This window comes from Anolis sagrei, chromosome 1, assembly GCF_037176765.1.
Source record: "Anolis sagrei isolate rAnoSag1 chromosome 1, rAnoSag1.mat, whole genome shotgun sequence".
In the NCBI taxonomy this organism is placed as follows: Eukaryota; Metazoa; Chordata; class Lepidosauria; order Squamata; family Dactyloidae; genus Anolis; species Anolis sagrei.
Window position 1 is genome coordinate 240,146,083 of NC_090021.1, and position 15,936 is coordinate 240,162,018.

General features: G+C 40.7%; 2 protein-coding genes across 5 annotated transcripts in view; one reads left to right on the plus strand and one right to left on the minus strand.

Annotated features, from left to right (window-relative positions):
• Positions 1–1,738, plus strand: part of LRRC56 (leucine rich repeat containing 56) — a 52,830-nt gene extending 51,092 nt beyond the window's left edge. For 3 of the 4 annotated variants that reach the window (XM_060769531.2, XM_060769542.2, XM_060769552.2), the window contains one exon: positions 1,459–1,738. In XM_060769531.2, the coding sequence (XP_060625514.2) occupies positions 1,459–1,651 (193 nt within the window). In that variant the 3' untranslated portion in view covers positions 1,652–1,738. The remainder of the gene's footprint in view (positions 1–1,458) is intronic. The other variant, XM_060769561.2, reaches the window with a different exon arrangement.
• A 1,992-nt stretch (positions 1,739–3,730) lies between these two features.
• LMNTD2 (lamin tail domain containing 2) overlaps positions 3,731–15,936 on the minus strand; it is a 49,185-nt gene continuing 36,979 nt past the window's right edge. Inside the window, 3 exon segments of the mRNA XM_060769572.2 lie at positions 3,731–4,682; positions 10,736–10,821; positions 13,206–13,351. Of these exon segments, the coding sequence (XP_060625555.2) occupies positions 4,536–4,682; positions 10,736–10,821; positions 13,206–13,351 (379 nt within the window). The 3' untranslated portion in view covers positions 3,731–4,535.

The window sequence follows — 15,936 nt, forward strand, 5'->3', positions numbered from 1 at the left end:
AGCAATTACAATGCACAATTATTACAAAAAACAACCGATCTTCTCATCATCCAAGCGTAGTCCAGGTTCGTCGTCTATTGTTCCATTCCTATGTTCCATTACCAGATTGCACTAAATTACTCAAACGCCTGCACAAACATCCAGGTCTTCACCTTTTTGCAGAATACCATTAGAGATGGTGCTAGTCTAATGTCCGTAGGAAGGGCGCTCCACAGCCGAGGAGCCACCACCGAGAAGGCCCTATTTCTCGTCCCCGCCAGCCGAGCTTGAGAAGCAGGCGGGATTGAGAGCAGGGTCTCCCCGGAAGATCTCAAAGTCCTGGTGGGTTCATAGGCAGAGATGCGGTCAGATAGGTAGCTTGGGCCGGAACTGTTTAGGGCTTTAAAGGCCAACGGCAGCACTTTGAATTCAGCCCGGTAGCAGATCGGTAGCCAGTGGAGTTGGCGCAACAGGGGGGTTGTATGCTCCCTGTGCTCCGCTCCTGTTAAAATCATGGCTGCCGAGCGTTGGACTAGTTGGAGCTTCCGAGCTGTCTTCAAAGGCAACCCCACGTAGAGAGCGTTGCAGTAGTCTAAACGGGATGTAACCAGAGCGTGGACTACCGTGGCCAAGTCAGACTTCCCAAGGTACGGGCGCAGCTGGCGCACAAGCTTTAGCTGTGCAAATGCTCCTGGGGTTCCAGGCTCAGCGATGAGTCCAGGGTCACACCCAAGCTGCGAACCTGCATCTTGACTATCTCATCAGCCAAAAGCAGGCCCACACTTCCCATTGAAATATTGGTAAGTTTATGTTGGTTAAAATTGTTCTTCATTTTAAATATTGTGTTATTCTTTCATATATTTTTGCACTACAAATAAGTTATGTGCACTGTGCTTAGGAATTTGTTCATGTTTTTTTTTTCAAATGATAGTCCACCCCCACCAACAGTCTGGGAGACTATGAACTGGCCTTTGGCTTTAAAAGTCTGAGGACCCCTGACTTACAGTGTCAACTCCCTTTTTACAGCAATGCCTTTTTACAATTTTGAAAAATGAAAGAAGGTAGAAAAAAAAGTCACTCGTAAAGGTTAGGCTTTGATTCTTGGAAGTCTCTGAAATCACATAAGAGATTACTTCATTTAGCTATCCCCTTAAAAATGTCAAGGCTACCAAAAACAATTAAATTGGAAATGACTTCTGGTAACTTGAAACAAATTTCTGGCATCAGAGGTCTTTTATATTTTAGCCTGTATTGTGTGTGTGTGTGTGTGTTGAAACAGGGACTTATTTGTGGAGACCAGGGTTCTATTGAAAATTACAACATCGATTCTACAAGCCTATAGCTGTGCAATAACACATTCTCCATGTTAATGAGAGGGACAAATGTGTTGAAGGTGTTAGTTCTCTTGTGAATATACACTGCTAGTTTGGCCTCCCAAACATACAAATGCCTACTCACTATGGTGTTTCTTCTCTTTAGAGCTATTTTGGATGGTGACGTCAATGGCATGATAAATATGCATCAACCTGTTGTCCAGTCATGCCTAAGAAAACCAAGGCAATTTTCAGTACTGAATGTTGCCCGCCCTCTGACTACCACGGCTACCATGCAAAGCTTGCCAAAAAAGCCAGATATGTCAATGACAACTCAAAGCAATACTCCAAGTTTTTAGGAAATGCCCTGAGCAGCTGTGCAAATATTGTTGCCAAATCAGAAGCATTCAGTCTGTTTCTGTGCTTCCCATCCTCTGATCAGCAACACAAGCTGCCTTCTCTGATTCATCCTGATCACGGAATACAACTGTGCCTCAAGGCAAGCAGAACAATTTATTTACCTCCAACAAAAATTCTGCTGCAAAGAGAGAATCTACGTGTTTCTAATAAACCACTTTAGCAGACTTTGTAAGAAAAGGAGAGGAAGTTGGTGTGCCCAAAACCTTTGCAGGTGTCTGCCTACCTACCTGATGTTTAGAACAGCAGCATGACTGACTTTGGCCCTCTTGACTCAGCCATTGTGAGGAAAGTACAGACAATCGTTCAGCATCCAGTTGCAGCTATTCGCACGCCAGCACCCTGCCAAATGGATGTGGTCCCTTTAGTAAAATAACAGACAGACTAGGAAAGTAATGTCACTGAAATTGTCTGGGACTGGAATTAAGTGTGATTTCCATGTTCTTCAGTCAGGATTCCCATTCACAAAATGTATCCTTGACTCATGTACTAGCTTCAATTCCACATCAGTGTGGACACTACAGTCCATTATTCTGTATATCGTCATTTCCGGTATGGACGTGCTGAGCAGCTCAGAAGAGATATGTGACATTGATCCAGAATTACTATTATACAGTTATGCCTAAATTTTGGGGGACTGATGTAAACCTCTTGGCATTGTGTGCTTGATTTCCAATTATCTTCCATTTACTTTTTCCCCTCATACTTTTTCACAGCAAATGTCCTTATGAGCAAATATACTGTAATTTAATTTTTCTTGATCAATTTCAGATTGATACTGAAAAATATATTGTGTACCAATATCTTTAAATGAAACATTTGTGGGGAGCTTACCTTATTTGGATGTCATATGAAGTAGAAGTCTGTACATTGGAGTAAACCTGATTTTCAGACTTTCTGCTGGTGGAACCTGTCACAAGTAGTGCTGGCCATATCTGTGACTTCCAGATCACATTGCATCTTTGTCTACACCAGTAGTTCTCAACCTATGGGTCCCCAGATGTTTTGGCCTTCAACTCTCAGAAATTCTAACAGCTGGTAAACTGGCTGGGATTTCTGGGAGTTGTAGGCCAAAACACCTGGGGACCCACAAGTTGAGAACCACTGGTCTACACAAATCCAAGGAAGCGATGGGGTCATCTGGGAGCAGAACAAAAGCTTTGTAAGAGCTGTCACTCAGGTATTTGTATGTGCGGACATGTAACATGAATATTTTGAAACCAAGTACTGCTACTTTTATAAAGTAATATATTTTGGACTCCTGTTTAGAATTCATAAATTATGCAGTACCAAAGAATACAGCACAAAATCAAGTAATCAATAATAATTCAAAACACGTAGCTTGTACTTTATGTTGAAGATGAATAATTTAAAGAACATGAGATGCTCTTGGACCTTTCTAACCAAGAACATGCAAGGCATTTTTATTGTGAGAAGGAAAAGAGCAGTCTAGAGTAGGAGCATAGGTTTATAGAGGATTCGTATCAAAATCATATAGAATGGTACTTTACAGGGACAGTGGGAAAATTGGTCTTAAACTAATCAAGCTAGTTTTCTTTCATTCTCTCAGTTTGTAATTAGGATTAAAATGCTACCTCTGTCTAAATGATGATATTGGGGGAAACGCAGCCTAATATGTTCACATAGCATCACTTGGTAAACTTGAGTGTGGCAGGTGTTGTGCGGATTGCATAAGTGATACTAAAAAGTGCACTCAGTGAAATAAATGAGATTTCACTTGGACATAATGTTCTATCAAATGAACATTCTCTACATCAGGACCCAGGTCTTTTTATTTAAATATGGAATGTGTTCCATTCACAGAGGAAGAGCTAGGCAATTTAATTTTAAGCACATAACAAACCAACCCAAAAAAGTATGAGAAAGTGTCCAAATGCCTCCCTTCCATTTAACCAACTTCACAATATGAAAGTGCAGTTCACAACCTACATGGAGCCCATGGAGCTCCATTTACAGCCTTCAAATTCCCAAATTTCTAATTTTTTTAAAAAAATGTTCTGATTAGGTGACTCAAAATGGCCAAAAACAGCTAAAAAACCACCAACAAATGGGGAATTTTTGCCTCTACAACAGTGGTTCTCAGCCTGTGGGTCCCCAGATGTTCGCCTACAACTCCCAGAAATCCCAGCCAGTTTACCAGCTGTTAGGATTTCTGGGAGTTGAAGGCCAAAACATCTGGGGGCCCACAGGTTGAGAACCACTGCTCTACAACATTCCTGCCTTCAATCCCCCGAAACGAAAAATGAAAAATAAAATTGGAAGTTATATCACTTCTCATGTCAGGAGGGTGAGGAATGTGAAAGCAAAGGAAAAAATGACATCGATAGTTACCACCCAGCAAGTAGATGGGAGTTTCAGATGGGTTTCAATTTCTCTGATGTAGAAAGTGAGTCCAGTTGGGGAGAAAACGCTGTAGGAGAGAGGCTGATGGGGAGTAAGGCCTAAGAGAAAAATGCAGAACCAGAGCCCCACTTATTTTTTTTCTGAGCCACTGGGGCAATTCCATGCATAAAGGTGTGCCTAGTTCACAATTCTATAATATTGGTTAACAATGTCCAACATGTCATCTGGAAACATGTTCACATGATGTTAGTATGCTCCACTTAACCCTGTCCCTTTTGTCCACTGAAGTCACTCCAAATGTGGTGGTCCTTCCACCTTCCAAAACCATCCACTTGATCTTAAGAGCCATATTTGAATTGGATTTCAAGGCATACAAGTACAGGTTCTTGCCAAATGAATTGTGGGAGTGTATTGTGTATTTAAAGAAGCTAGGCAAGTCTCCTTTGGTGCTACGTCAAAATGTTATTTAGTTGGATAATACCTCCTTAGGTGCAAATCAGTAATGGTAGGCATATAAGTCATGTACTTGAACCCATATCTTGAGCGAGCGCTTTTCTGTCCTAGAAGAGAAACCATGGGAAGTGTAGTGTCCAGTGTAGTCTTGAACTCCTGAAGAAAAAAAGATTTATATTATCAGAAAGATATATCAACAACAGATGTCTGTTTGGCAATTGCCAATTACGGTAGATTTCATAAAATATTATTATAGTGTTTCTCCAAATCCAGAATCTTGATCCTGAAATCAATATTCATACAAAAATCAGAGAGGCCATAAAGAGGAGTGGTAGACATAATCTTGTTTCTTCAGGAAATTAGTGTTTTTGGTGTGCCATCACATTATTAATGATATCAGATCAAGAGCCCTTGTGTATTGTTGAAGGTTTTCATGGCCAGAATTACTGGAGTGTTCTGCGATTTCCAGGCTGTATGGCTGTGTTCTAGCAGCATTTTCTCTTGACGTTTTGCCTGTATCTGTATCTGGCATCTTCAGAGGATCCTCTGAAGATGCCAGCTACAGATAAAGGTGAAACGTCAGGAGAAAATGCTGCTAGAACACAGCCATATAGCCTGGAAACCACACTACACTCCAAAAGCCCTTGTGCCGTAGATCCCCCCCCCCCCCAATCTCAATCTCAATCTCATTTTCTCCACTCTAAAATCAGTAGCAGATTTTAACACAAATTGGGATCAGTATTTCTCCTCTAAAATATATGGAACCTGAGGAAGAAACAAGAACTAGATATAAGCTCAAGTCTGTAGAATGTACTTCTTTACGCAGCAAAGAATTAAACTGGAATTCTCTACAAGAACTATCCATGATGCCCAGTTCAAAAGCAAACTGGATAAATTCATGCAGGATAGGGCTATTGATGCTTGTTGGTCACGATGGGTGTGTATATTTACCCAAGTACCAGCGACAGGGTCCCTTTGTGCATTCTCTGCTGGAGAGCATGTTGCATTCATGTCCTTCCATAGGTTTCAAGTTGGGTGCTAGAGAAAAGAATGCTGGACTAGACAATTACATCTCATCCTGTTAGTTCATTAGATGTTAAGAATACCAGTAACGTATTGTGGATCTCTAAAAAATTTATTTTCCATTTCATAAGACTACTAGTAAAAGGCTAACTGATTAGGCAGAAGAATCTGGGTGTAGCAAAGTGACACCATTCCCACACTAAGGTTAACTGTGACATTTTTGTTATTTGTATCTGCAACATAGCTTCTCTATTGTTTATTTTAAGACTCCTGCAAAAAGCATATCCAATGTTGGAAGTTGTACAGGTGTTTCTGGTGTAACTTGCAGAGCTGAATAAATGATTAAATGTAATAGCAGGAAATGTCACCTGAAATATGTATGGAAATTACTCAAAGACCGAACATGTGGAAGATATTGCATGGGAAGGGGATTTTTTTTCTGTTCCCAATGGGGATACCATAGTAAGTCATCATCTCAGTTATCAACCCTTACCTAATAAAGCAATTTGAATGAGCAGGTTGTGTGAACACATGAATGTTTTGAGGATTCAACTACTAAGATAATATTGACTGCAATTGTAGAAATTATCCCAAAGATTTGTTAAATTACATGGAAATGGAATGCCTTTTCAAAGTCATATCCCACCTCTCAGTGTAAGGTACAGGTTTTCCCTTGACATTAAGTCTAGTCGTGTCCGACTCAGGGGTGGTGCTCATCTCCATTTCTAAGCCAAAGAGCTGCCATTTTCCGTAGATGCCTCCAATGGCCAGCATGACTGCATGGAGAGCCATTACCTTCCCACAGAAGTGGTACCTATTGATCTACTAACATTTGCGTGTTTTTGAACTGCTAAGTTGGCAGAAGCTGGGGCTAACAGTGGGAGCCCACCCTGCTCCTCAGATTAGAACCACAAACCTTTTGGTCAGCAAGTTCAGCAGCTCAGCAGTTTAACTCACTGCGCCACCGGGGGCTCCCTCTCAGTGTAAACTAGGGTGCTTTTCCATTTACAAACTGGTGTGACATGTAGGGAGGAGAAAGTTACTTAAAAATGGCAGTCATTTTTTTCCACAGTGCTTTGTGCTGAATGTGAATCTCAGCAGAGTCCCTGCTATATTTTGATGCTACTAATAATACTCTGTCACTTTGTATTTGCAAGACACCAAGAAGGAGCATTAATGCTTTATATCTCCTTGGAGGTAATAGAATTCACAGCATACTATCAAATCATTATTTAAGCAGATAAAGCGATATTTATCTACATAAGGGATTTCCTTGTTAATAAGCACCAAGAGGAAGGCTCTCCATTCAGAATTTGCTTATTGGATTGGCTCAGTTCCAGGGAGTCCATGTACATATTTAGGGATTCCACACACACACCATGTACCCCTCTTTGTACTTCTTTCTCTCAGAGCTTGCCAAAAGTATGAGTTTACTATTCAGAACCAGCACTAAAGTGGTGGGAAATGGAACAGACAACATAAAAGTATGTTACACTGCTTATGTTTGTTTTTAAAGAAAACTGTTCCCAAGTTAAAATTATCACAAGACTCATTAGCAGTGCTGTGATGATGGAGATACTACCTAATGCTGGCATGAGTCTGAACATGCTTCCCTATAATCCTCCTATAATCTATTTGCTTCCTTTGACCTGGTTGGGTGAGGATTTCTGCTAGGTTGTATTGGTTTGTGAATTGGTATATTTCTCAAAGTGTTTTGTAAAGTTCGCTTGATTTAGATACAACCAAAAAAATGTGTGCCAGAATCCCATTGGAAAGTTACAGCTACATAAACTCTGTACTTATGGATGCTATGCAGTGATTCTTGTCCCAAACCGTTTCATCCTTGCTTTCCAGGCAGCAGCAGCCACTGCAATTGATGGGGGTCTGTTTACCTGTTGCAAGGGAAGGAGCTGATTGACATTTCCACTCCTTCCTATGAGCAGGCTCTAGTCTGACAGGCAGAAACACAACTCCTTTCACTATTTCCCTTCAATTGTAGTGGTTGCTCTCCGGTAAGTGTGGATTTTCACAATCCCCATGTATTGCCTAAACTAGGGATTATGAATGTGAAACAGTCACAAGTGTGAATCTCTAAATTACGCAGACATAACTGCCCAATTGGATTCCAAGCATTCATTTTATTGGACAGCAGATGATGCCCCAGCATCACTATGGGAAGAACATGATCCATGTGGTATATAATACATTCTTGCTAGGCAAATGTTAACCTATTGATTTCAGTAGCAATAAACATGTCTAAAGTACTTAGGATTCTGTTAAGAATTTGGTCATTGTCCTAGCAGAAATTCCCTCAGTTAGACAGGTAAATATCAAGAACAACTTTTCAGATCACAAGCTTCTTTGCATCTCGCAATTTCCCCAATGCCTTATTGAAGATGAAAGAAACCTCTTCAAATGTATACTTTTTGTATGGTTACTACCTAAGATTGACATTAAAAATACTCTTGGCCAGACAGGGAAATTACAAAGAAAAACCACAAGTCATTTCAAAATGTCACTGTCTTCTAGGCTAAAGCCATCTAACCTTTACTGAAGGAGTCTGGACAGCGGGGAAGCACCAATTTTTCTTGGCATAATTTCTCCTGTCTGATTCTGCCTTGAATTTATGGTAATATCTTAGGTTTTCCACTGGATTGTTTTATTTTTGAATATAATGTATAGATGCAGTATCTGATATCTAGGCTATCATCTCTCCACCACCTGTTTTTTTGTGTGTGTGTGTGTGTCAAGGAATCCCCATCAGCTTTGGCAGTAGAACCCAGAAATTAGCAGTTTGAAAAGGCTGTAGACTGAACAGCAATGCAAGACAAACATAGAGGGAAATTTACTTTTCAATAGGTTTAAAGCATCCTTCCTGAACAATGGGGTTGAATCAAGAAGGGGAAAGGCAGCCTAGCAGAAGCTTGGTCCTTTAAAAAAAAATAACATCACAAGGCTTCTGGAGTGATCTGCTATGGTGTGAAAGTGTACAGACTGCAAAGAATAAACTATAAATCAAACATTTCAAAAAATAAAATGACCTCTAGCCACAGAGTCAGGAAGGAAACTTGTAGTACTTGGCACAGATATTATTCAACATGCAGTGCTGGAGTGCTGCCCTTAGCTAATACTTGTACATTAAGCACAGAAAATTAACAATTACTGGGAGCATCAATTTGCATGCTAAAGGAATTATGCCCCATGCCTTGTGCCTAACACTTGGATTACATATATACACACAACATACCATAGTGTTAAAAAAATTAGCCGTATCAGTTTGTTTTCTCATTAAAAGATATGGGGATCTTGTAGCATATTTGAGACTATTTGTAAAAAATATTTTTTAGCATAAGCTTTCAAGGACTACTAGGAGCCCCTGGTGGTGCAGTGGGTTAAAGTGCTGAGCTGTTGAACTTGGTGACCAAAAGGTCTCGGGATCGAATCAGGAGAGTGGTGTGAGCTCCTGTTGTTAGCCTCAGCTTCTGCCAACCTAGCAGTTTGAAAACATGCAAATGCTAGTAGACCAGTAGGTACTGCTCTGGTGGGAAAGTAAGGCACTCCATGCGGTCATGCCAGCCACATGACCTTGGAGGTGTGTATGGACAACGCCGGCTCTTTGGCTTAGAAATGGAGATGAGCACCAACCCCCAGAGTTGGACACGACTGGACTTAATGTCAGGGGAAAACCTTTACCATTCAAGGACTCCAGTTTGCTTTATCAACTATTACTGGATTCTTTGGTTAGGAATTATTTCTTTATCTCAGTATCAAATGTGCTGTTTGCATCTTGTTTGTAACCTACCAAATGGAGCTGCCTCAATTCCTGTCGGGATATGGAATTAGATTTTATTTTTATTTTGTGTCAAAAGCATTGCATAAATAAGTATAAAACTGATAAAAAAATAGAAGCAGAAGTGGCTAAATAAATTTGATCAGAGGTGGGGATAATGTGTCCATCTTGATATAATTGGATTGCAGCTCCCACCAGGCCTAGCCAGCATAGTCAGTAGTGAAAGATTAAGAGAATTGCAAAACGGCAACATCTGGAAAGCCATAGCATGCCAGCACTTGCATTAGTTGAACACAGGAAATGGATTGAGTCCAGGAATAATCTGCCTTGCTAAAAAAAAACCTGAGAAGTCACATATAGGACTTATACTTAAGGATTGCCAACTCTGAGTCAAAGATTGCTCCCTGATATTTCACAGAAAGCATCACAGTTTTGTGATGTTGCAAAATTCTGCAGCATCTATTTGCCTGGGTCCCAAAACCATACATGTTTTTAGATGCGCTGTCAAGCTTGAGCTTCAGGAAAGAACTGACATGAGGAGTGAAGCAGGTGGCTTCTTTTTCCTCCTTCCTGTTGCCCTCTATTCTCTGTGAGGGCACACAATAGCTGTCAAGTTCAGAGAAGGGCGGAAGAGACTGAGATAGTTCAATACTTGCTGAAGCATGACAGAACAGAAAGTCCTGCCCTTGTGCTTTCATACTCCATGCCTGGCTGGGCAGTGGACTGGGCTGATGACCTGGCAATGCCATCATGGGCCGAGATAGGTCCAGACCTCAACAGCTTAAGGGAAGAGACTCAGCATCCAGTCTTTGGGAGCTGCTTCCCCTGGAACATTGCATGTATGAGAAAGTAGACAGTGATGTGGTGTCAGAAGTTCATGAAAGACACATTGGAAGGTGAGGGTGCATCATATCGGAGAACATTTATATTGGCCTTACTGGTGCTAATACAAAAGAAGAGATGGATTAAAAGTACAATTAGCAGATGGAAATTGATGCTTAATTTTCCCACCCTCACTGACTCTCAACTCTTTTTTTCCTGGAGTCTTCTAGTACATACAGAGAACGTTGGTGAGTAGTTCACATACACATAAGATATCTTAAAAGTCTCAAGGAGGGCAAGCTAGATGTAGTCCCTGCATTGGACTCAAGGCCTTTGTGATCTCTTCCAACTCTATGATTCTAGTTGACTCCTCCTTTGCCAATCTCTTGACATCACCTCAGGTGGCCTTATCCTCCAGTTCATCAACTACCTCTCATAGGATCCCACTGTTTTTCTTTGTGCCCAGTGTTTCCTTGTCCAAAAGCCTTGAGCTCAAAATAACCTACATCGCATGTATTGTTTTGAGGTACCTGCAATCTTCTGTCTGTATTTGTCAACAATGGGTTTTACTTACTCTTGTTTCTGGTTCCTGAAGTAGAGGTTTCCATGAGCGAAAAGCAAAATAATCTCCCTCGCTGGATGAAGAAGAGCTGTCACTGACTGCCAGGAACAATGCAAGCAGAGTGCCTTATTAATACTAAAAGCTTCCTCCTTCATTTATAAAGCTCATCCAAAGTAAATAAGGCGCCTAAAACATCCCCATGTGCAATCAGAATGTTTAAAAATGCACTTTTACCTAAACCCACAAAAAGAAGTATGTAATGCATTTTGCAGAACAAACAATACTAAACAGCCTGCATAATTTATCTCCATTTAAACACAATAGCTCTATTTAAAGTCATGGGAACTGATGCCATCATTTCTGGAAAGGGCAGGACAACGGGGGAGGCCGCTGAATGATTGAGAAGAGGGGCAACACAGCTTTGGGAGGCCCTTGATGCCCAGAGAGGCTGTGGAGGATGTGATGGATTAATTTACCTACCAGTCTCCACATCATATATTCCCCAGCCTTCCTTCAAGCTTGGCCACCCATCATTCTTGGGTTGTGTTTTTATTTGAGGCTGTATCTATTAATAGTATTTATTTAAAAACAGAACAATAATAACCTGCTAGAATTTTCTTAAGGGAATGTGGCTACAATTGATTTTGCAGAGTTGGTGATGGTGGTATTGAAGGTACTGTATTCTTATCCAATGGAAAAGCTAAATATAATTGGCAAGTTTAGTCCAAGAGAGTTGAATAGCATTGGTCCTTTTAGTCAATTAGAAGCAAATAGTTAGTTATTGGCTGAAGGGGGAGCTTAGACTTGACAAATACTTAGGTAATTTGACTGCACTCTCCACATGGACACAGGTTCTCACTGGTATTTTGAACCTGCCTGATGAAGCAGGTTTTTAAATTTTATGTATGTTTTAATAGCATTTTATGTTTTTTTTTATTTGTCTGTATGGTTTTACTTTTTGGCAACTGACTATTTTGTCTTAAATGTTGGAAACCACCCTGAGTCTCCTTGGAGAGATAGGGCGGTATATAAATAAAGTTTTATTTATTTATTTATTATTTATACATTAGAGAAACCAGAGGTTGTATTTTTGCCTGAGCATGCTCAGACTTCTTTCATGTTTTCCTGTTCTCTAGCCTTCCAGCTTCCAGGACACTATGGGAGTGACTGGGAGTCATAGCTATTAGTCAGAGAGTATATAGTTGTCCTAAGGCAGCGGTTCTCAACCTGTGGGTCCCCAGGTGTTTTGGTCTTCAACTCCCAGCAATCCCAACCAGTTTACCAGCTGTTAAGATTTCTGGGAGTTAAAGGCCAAAACATGTGGTGCTCCACATGATGAGAACCACTGTCCTAAGGAGTTAACTGTGGTGTAATAATATCAGTGTTGGACAGAGATTCTGGCAGACCTGGGTTCAAATCCCCATTCTGCCATGGAAACTCACTGGGTGACTTTGGATAAGACATGTTCTCTCAGTCTTAGAGGAAGGTAACAATTAACCTCTGAATAAATCCTGCCAAAGCATCCCTATGAGAGATTCACCATAAATCAATATTGGCTTGAAGACACACAACAATACAAAGTGCAAATGCACCAGGTGAAACCACTATGAAACAAATAATGCTCCAGGAAACATCATTTTGAACAGAAGATTGTGGCAGTCTTCATTTTTTAGTTCTCTCCCCTAATAACTTTCCATTCTTTGCATGACCTCACCAGCAGCAGTGAACATGAACCTTGAACAGGAGGAGACTTCTCAGAAGGTCATATGAAATGATAGCAAAGAAATGATAGAATGGCAAATCTTAGGTATAGCCGTGTCTTTGTCGATGCTCTGCTTGAAACCCCCCTTTACTTTTCTCAAATGACTTACCAGGTCTTTATTGAACACCTTGCATGTCATTAAAGACAGTAGTTAGTTCCAGAAGAGGTGTTGCTATGGGTATCTAGGTGAGGGTTTCCCCACTCAAATAAGAATTCATTAATAAACTTTATCTTCCACCCCTAAATTTTTAGCATTGCACAGAGCACAATACTGAAAACAACCGACTCTAGTACTCTTGTTTTCGCTGTACTTATATTATTTTGCTATTTTTGCCTTCACTTTTCTTTTGTTGTCTAAATTGTATATCTACATGCTCAACTGAAGTTTTAAATTATTCCAATTGTAGAAATTTAGGGAATAAAGGAAATGCCACGGGGAGGCAGAATTCTTGTTTTCGGGGGGGGGGGGGCAGTGCCCGGTTTTTTACACACACCCATGCGCCTTCCAAAATAGCAACACTGAGTTCCAAAATGCTTGGTCATGAATGCATCCCATGTCTGCCCTGTTTATTAAGGATACATTTCTGAATTTTCTAAACACAATAAACAAATCTATGCACAGAGTTTTTTTTAAACACGGTGTAAATCTACAATGCCATTAAGAAGATATGGGTCCCTATGCTGACAATGGTCGAAGTTTTGTGGAAAACAAACACCTACCTGAGGCTGATGGGGCTTTTGAGGAAAACACAAAGGAGGTGGAACCATCTTTATTTAATTCTCTGAATTTTGCTTTGGTCGCTGTGGAACGACCAGATGGAGTTTTGCTAGTTGCCGAAGAATCAATAGAAAAGTGTCTTGTGTACCTAATTGGAAGAACCAGATTGGTTGTGCTGTGAGACGTATCCTGCTGAAAAAGTGATTGTGAGCATCAATTCCAGGCTAAGTTAAGTTAGATCCTTTTAACTACTTTACAGAGCTGATGCAAATATAATGTCACATCATTTATCTTTAGACACTGAAACTTAGTTACTTGATATGCAACAAAATGAAACCTCATACAAAGTCATCCTTCTCATCCAGCTTATTCCAACAGAATCAAAACAGTTGTTAAATATTGCTCCAGCAGTCCTTACAACAGTTAAACCCAGCAGCCCAGGATATTATTGCAGGTAGAAGATGGGAAAGATGAAGCAGAGAGAAACTCAGGCTTGCCTAAGGTCACCTAATGATTTCTGTGGCATGATCTGAACTTATGTTACAATTCACACAACTCATTGCTGGAGTGGGCAGGTATCTACCACAAGTCTAGTAACAAAACTTGGGAAAGCAATATTTTTGGACTATATTTTCCAAAATTTCCTATGAGCATGGCCACTGGTAATACTGATTGAGGGAGTCTGGGAGTTATAGTCCAAAAAGAGTACCTACTCAGTCTCTGGAGTGAATGAGCACTTTGTACAGGCAGTCCCCAAGTTACAAACATCTCATTTACAAATGACTCATAGTTAAGAACAGGGTGAGACAACAGAAAGTGAGAGAAATCTGCCCCTCAGAAGGGAATTTTTCTCCTGAACCAGTTATCATGAGGAAAAGGTGGTTCAACTGAAGCTTTATCACCAATCCTTGTTTCCACAACAAGCCTTTTCCCCCAAAATCCAATGATCACAGGGACAGAAAGTCAGGTGAAAGTTTCTGAACAGGGGCACGACAGCAAAATGGACACCACAGGGGTGTTAACACTTCCCTATGCTTTCCAAAGCTAAAAAGTATATATATATTTTTACTGGAGTTAATACTTTAAAAATTTACCTGCTCCAACTTACATACAAATTCAGCTTAAAAACAAACCTACAGACCTCACCTCTGAGGATGCTTGCCATAGGCGAAACGTCAGGAGAAATGCCTCTAGAACATGGCCATATAGCCTGAAAAAACCCACAAGAACTGAGAAACCTACAGAACCTATCTTGGGGACTGCCAGTAATGTGATGCCAAGGCACAATTCTTGATTCTTTGTGTTTCCAAGAAAACAGAGTCATTCAAATTGTGCCAGAGCTATTAGAAATGGTTGTCAAGTGTGGGAACGTTCTGTTTGTTGGTAAGAGTTCTCCAAGGCTCTATGCTACAATCATTTGCAAATGTCTGAGCACCAAGCTTTACCGAACATGGCAAAGATTACAGTGTACTTAAATGCATGTAGGGCAACATTAGATCCCTGCCATTCACACACCAGATGTGTTACAATCCTGAGGGGAGGCTTCTCTCAGAGCCAGTCTTCAGAAATGAGTTTACAAAGTGGAGCCCACGACATGCGAATGTGGAGAAGAGCAAACCACAGACCACTTATTACAATGCAGCCTGAGCCACGTCACATGCACAATGGAGGACCTTCTTACAGCAACACCAGAGGCACTCCCAAGTAGCCAGCTTCTGGTCAAAGGACATTTAGTATAATGTCAAGTTTTTAACTTTGTGTTTTTAAATACATTATAGCTGTACCCTCAACTCGCTTCTGACCAGTGACTAAATAAATAACCTGGAAGTAGAGTGCTTCCCTTTAAGGCTTCAGTGTACCACCACAAACATAAACAGGAAGAAACTTCTAAGATATTTTTCTTATACAAACATCTCTAAAAATGAGGTGAGTCTTAGAAGCACAAGTGTATCTCATGTATTTTTGTTGTTGTTGGCACTGAAATTAAGGTGCATCTTACAATTGATGGCATCTTGCAATTGAAGAAATACGGTAATTGCATTCTGCTGGGGATCAGACCCGCTAGATGTCATGGGATAACAGTTGCCATCATTACTTCCCATTGGCTATGCTGGTAGAGCAGCTGGGAATTGTTGTCTACCAACATGTGGAGGGCCAGCTGAGGTCCACCTATCATGAGAGTTTCCTTCTACAGATAATGTTACCATCACCGGCTGCAAAGTGCAGACACAGAACCCTCCATTACATAAACCACTACTTCTCAATCCAGGTGTTTTGGACTTCGGCTTCTACAATTCCTAATAGCTGGTAACCATATCTATTCCAGGGACTTACCAAACCAGGACTCTCAGAGGCCAAAATGGAAGTTCATAATGGAAACTACTAGTAGTAAATATGCAGATAACATTTACCATAAGGAATATGGAGATTATGGGAAAACGTACGTGCCTGAACATATATCATGCAGAAGATGGCAAAGAACAGAACAATTAGACCAGACTGGTTAGCAGACCTGCAGTCATGATGCAGAAAGGGGGCAGGGATGTGAAATTTCACAATTCTTTCCCCCACTGCATCCCTCTGTACCTTTGAGAGTTTTTCACCTTCTCTGAAGGGAAGGAGCCAAACTGGATTTACCCCAATGGATGAAAATTTCAGGGAGCGAATTTTCAGTTAAACATTAGAGAAGGGTCTTCCTAATGCTCAAACTTCTTTGAAAGACGAATAGCTTGA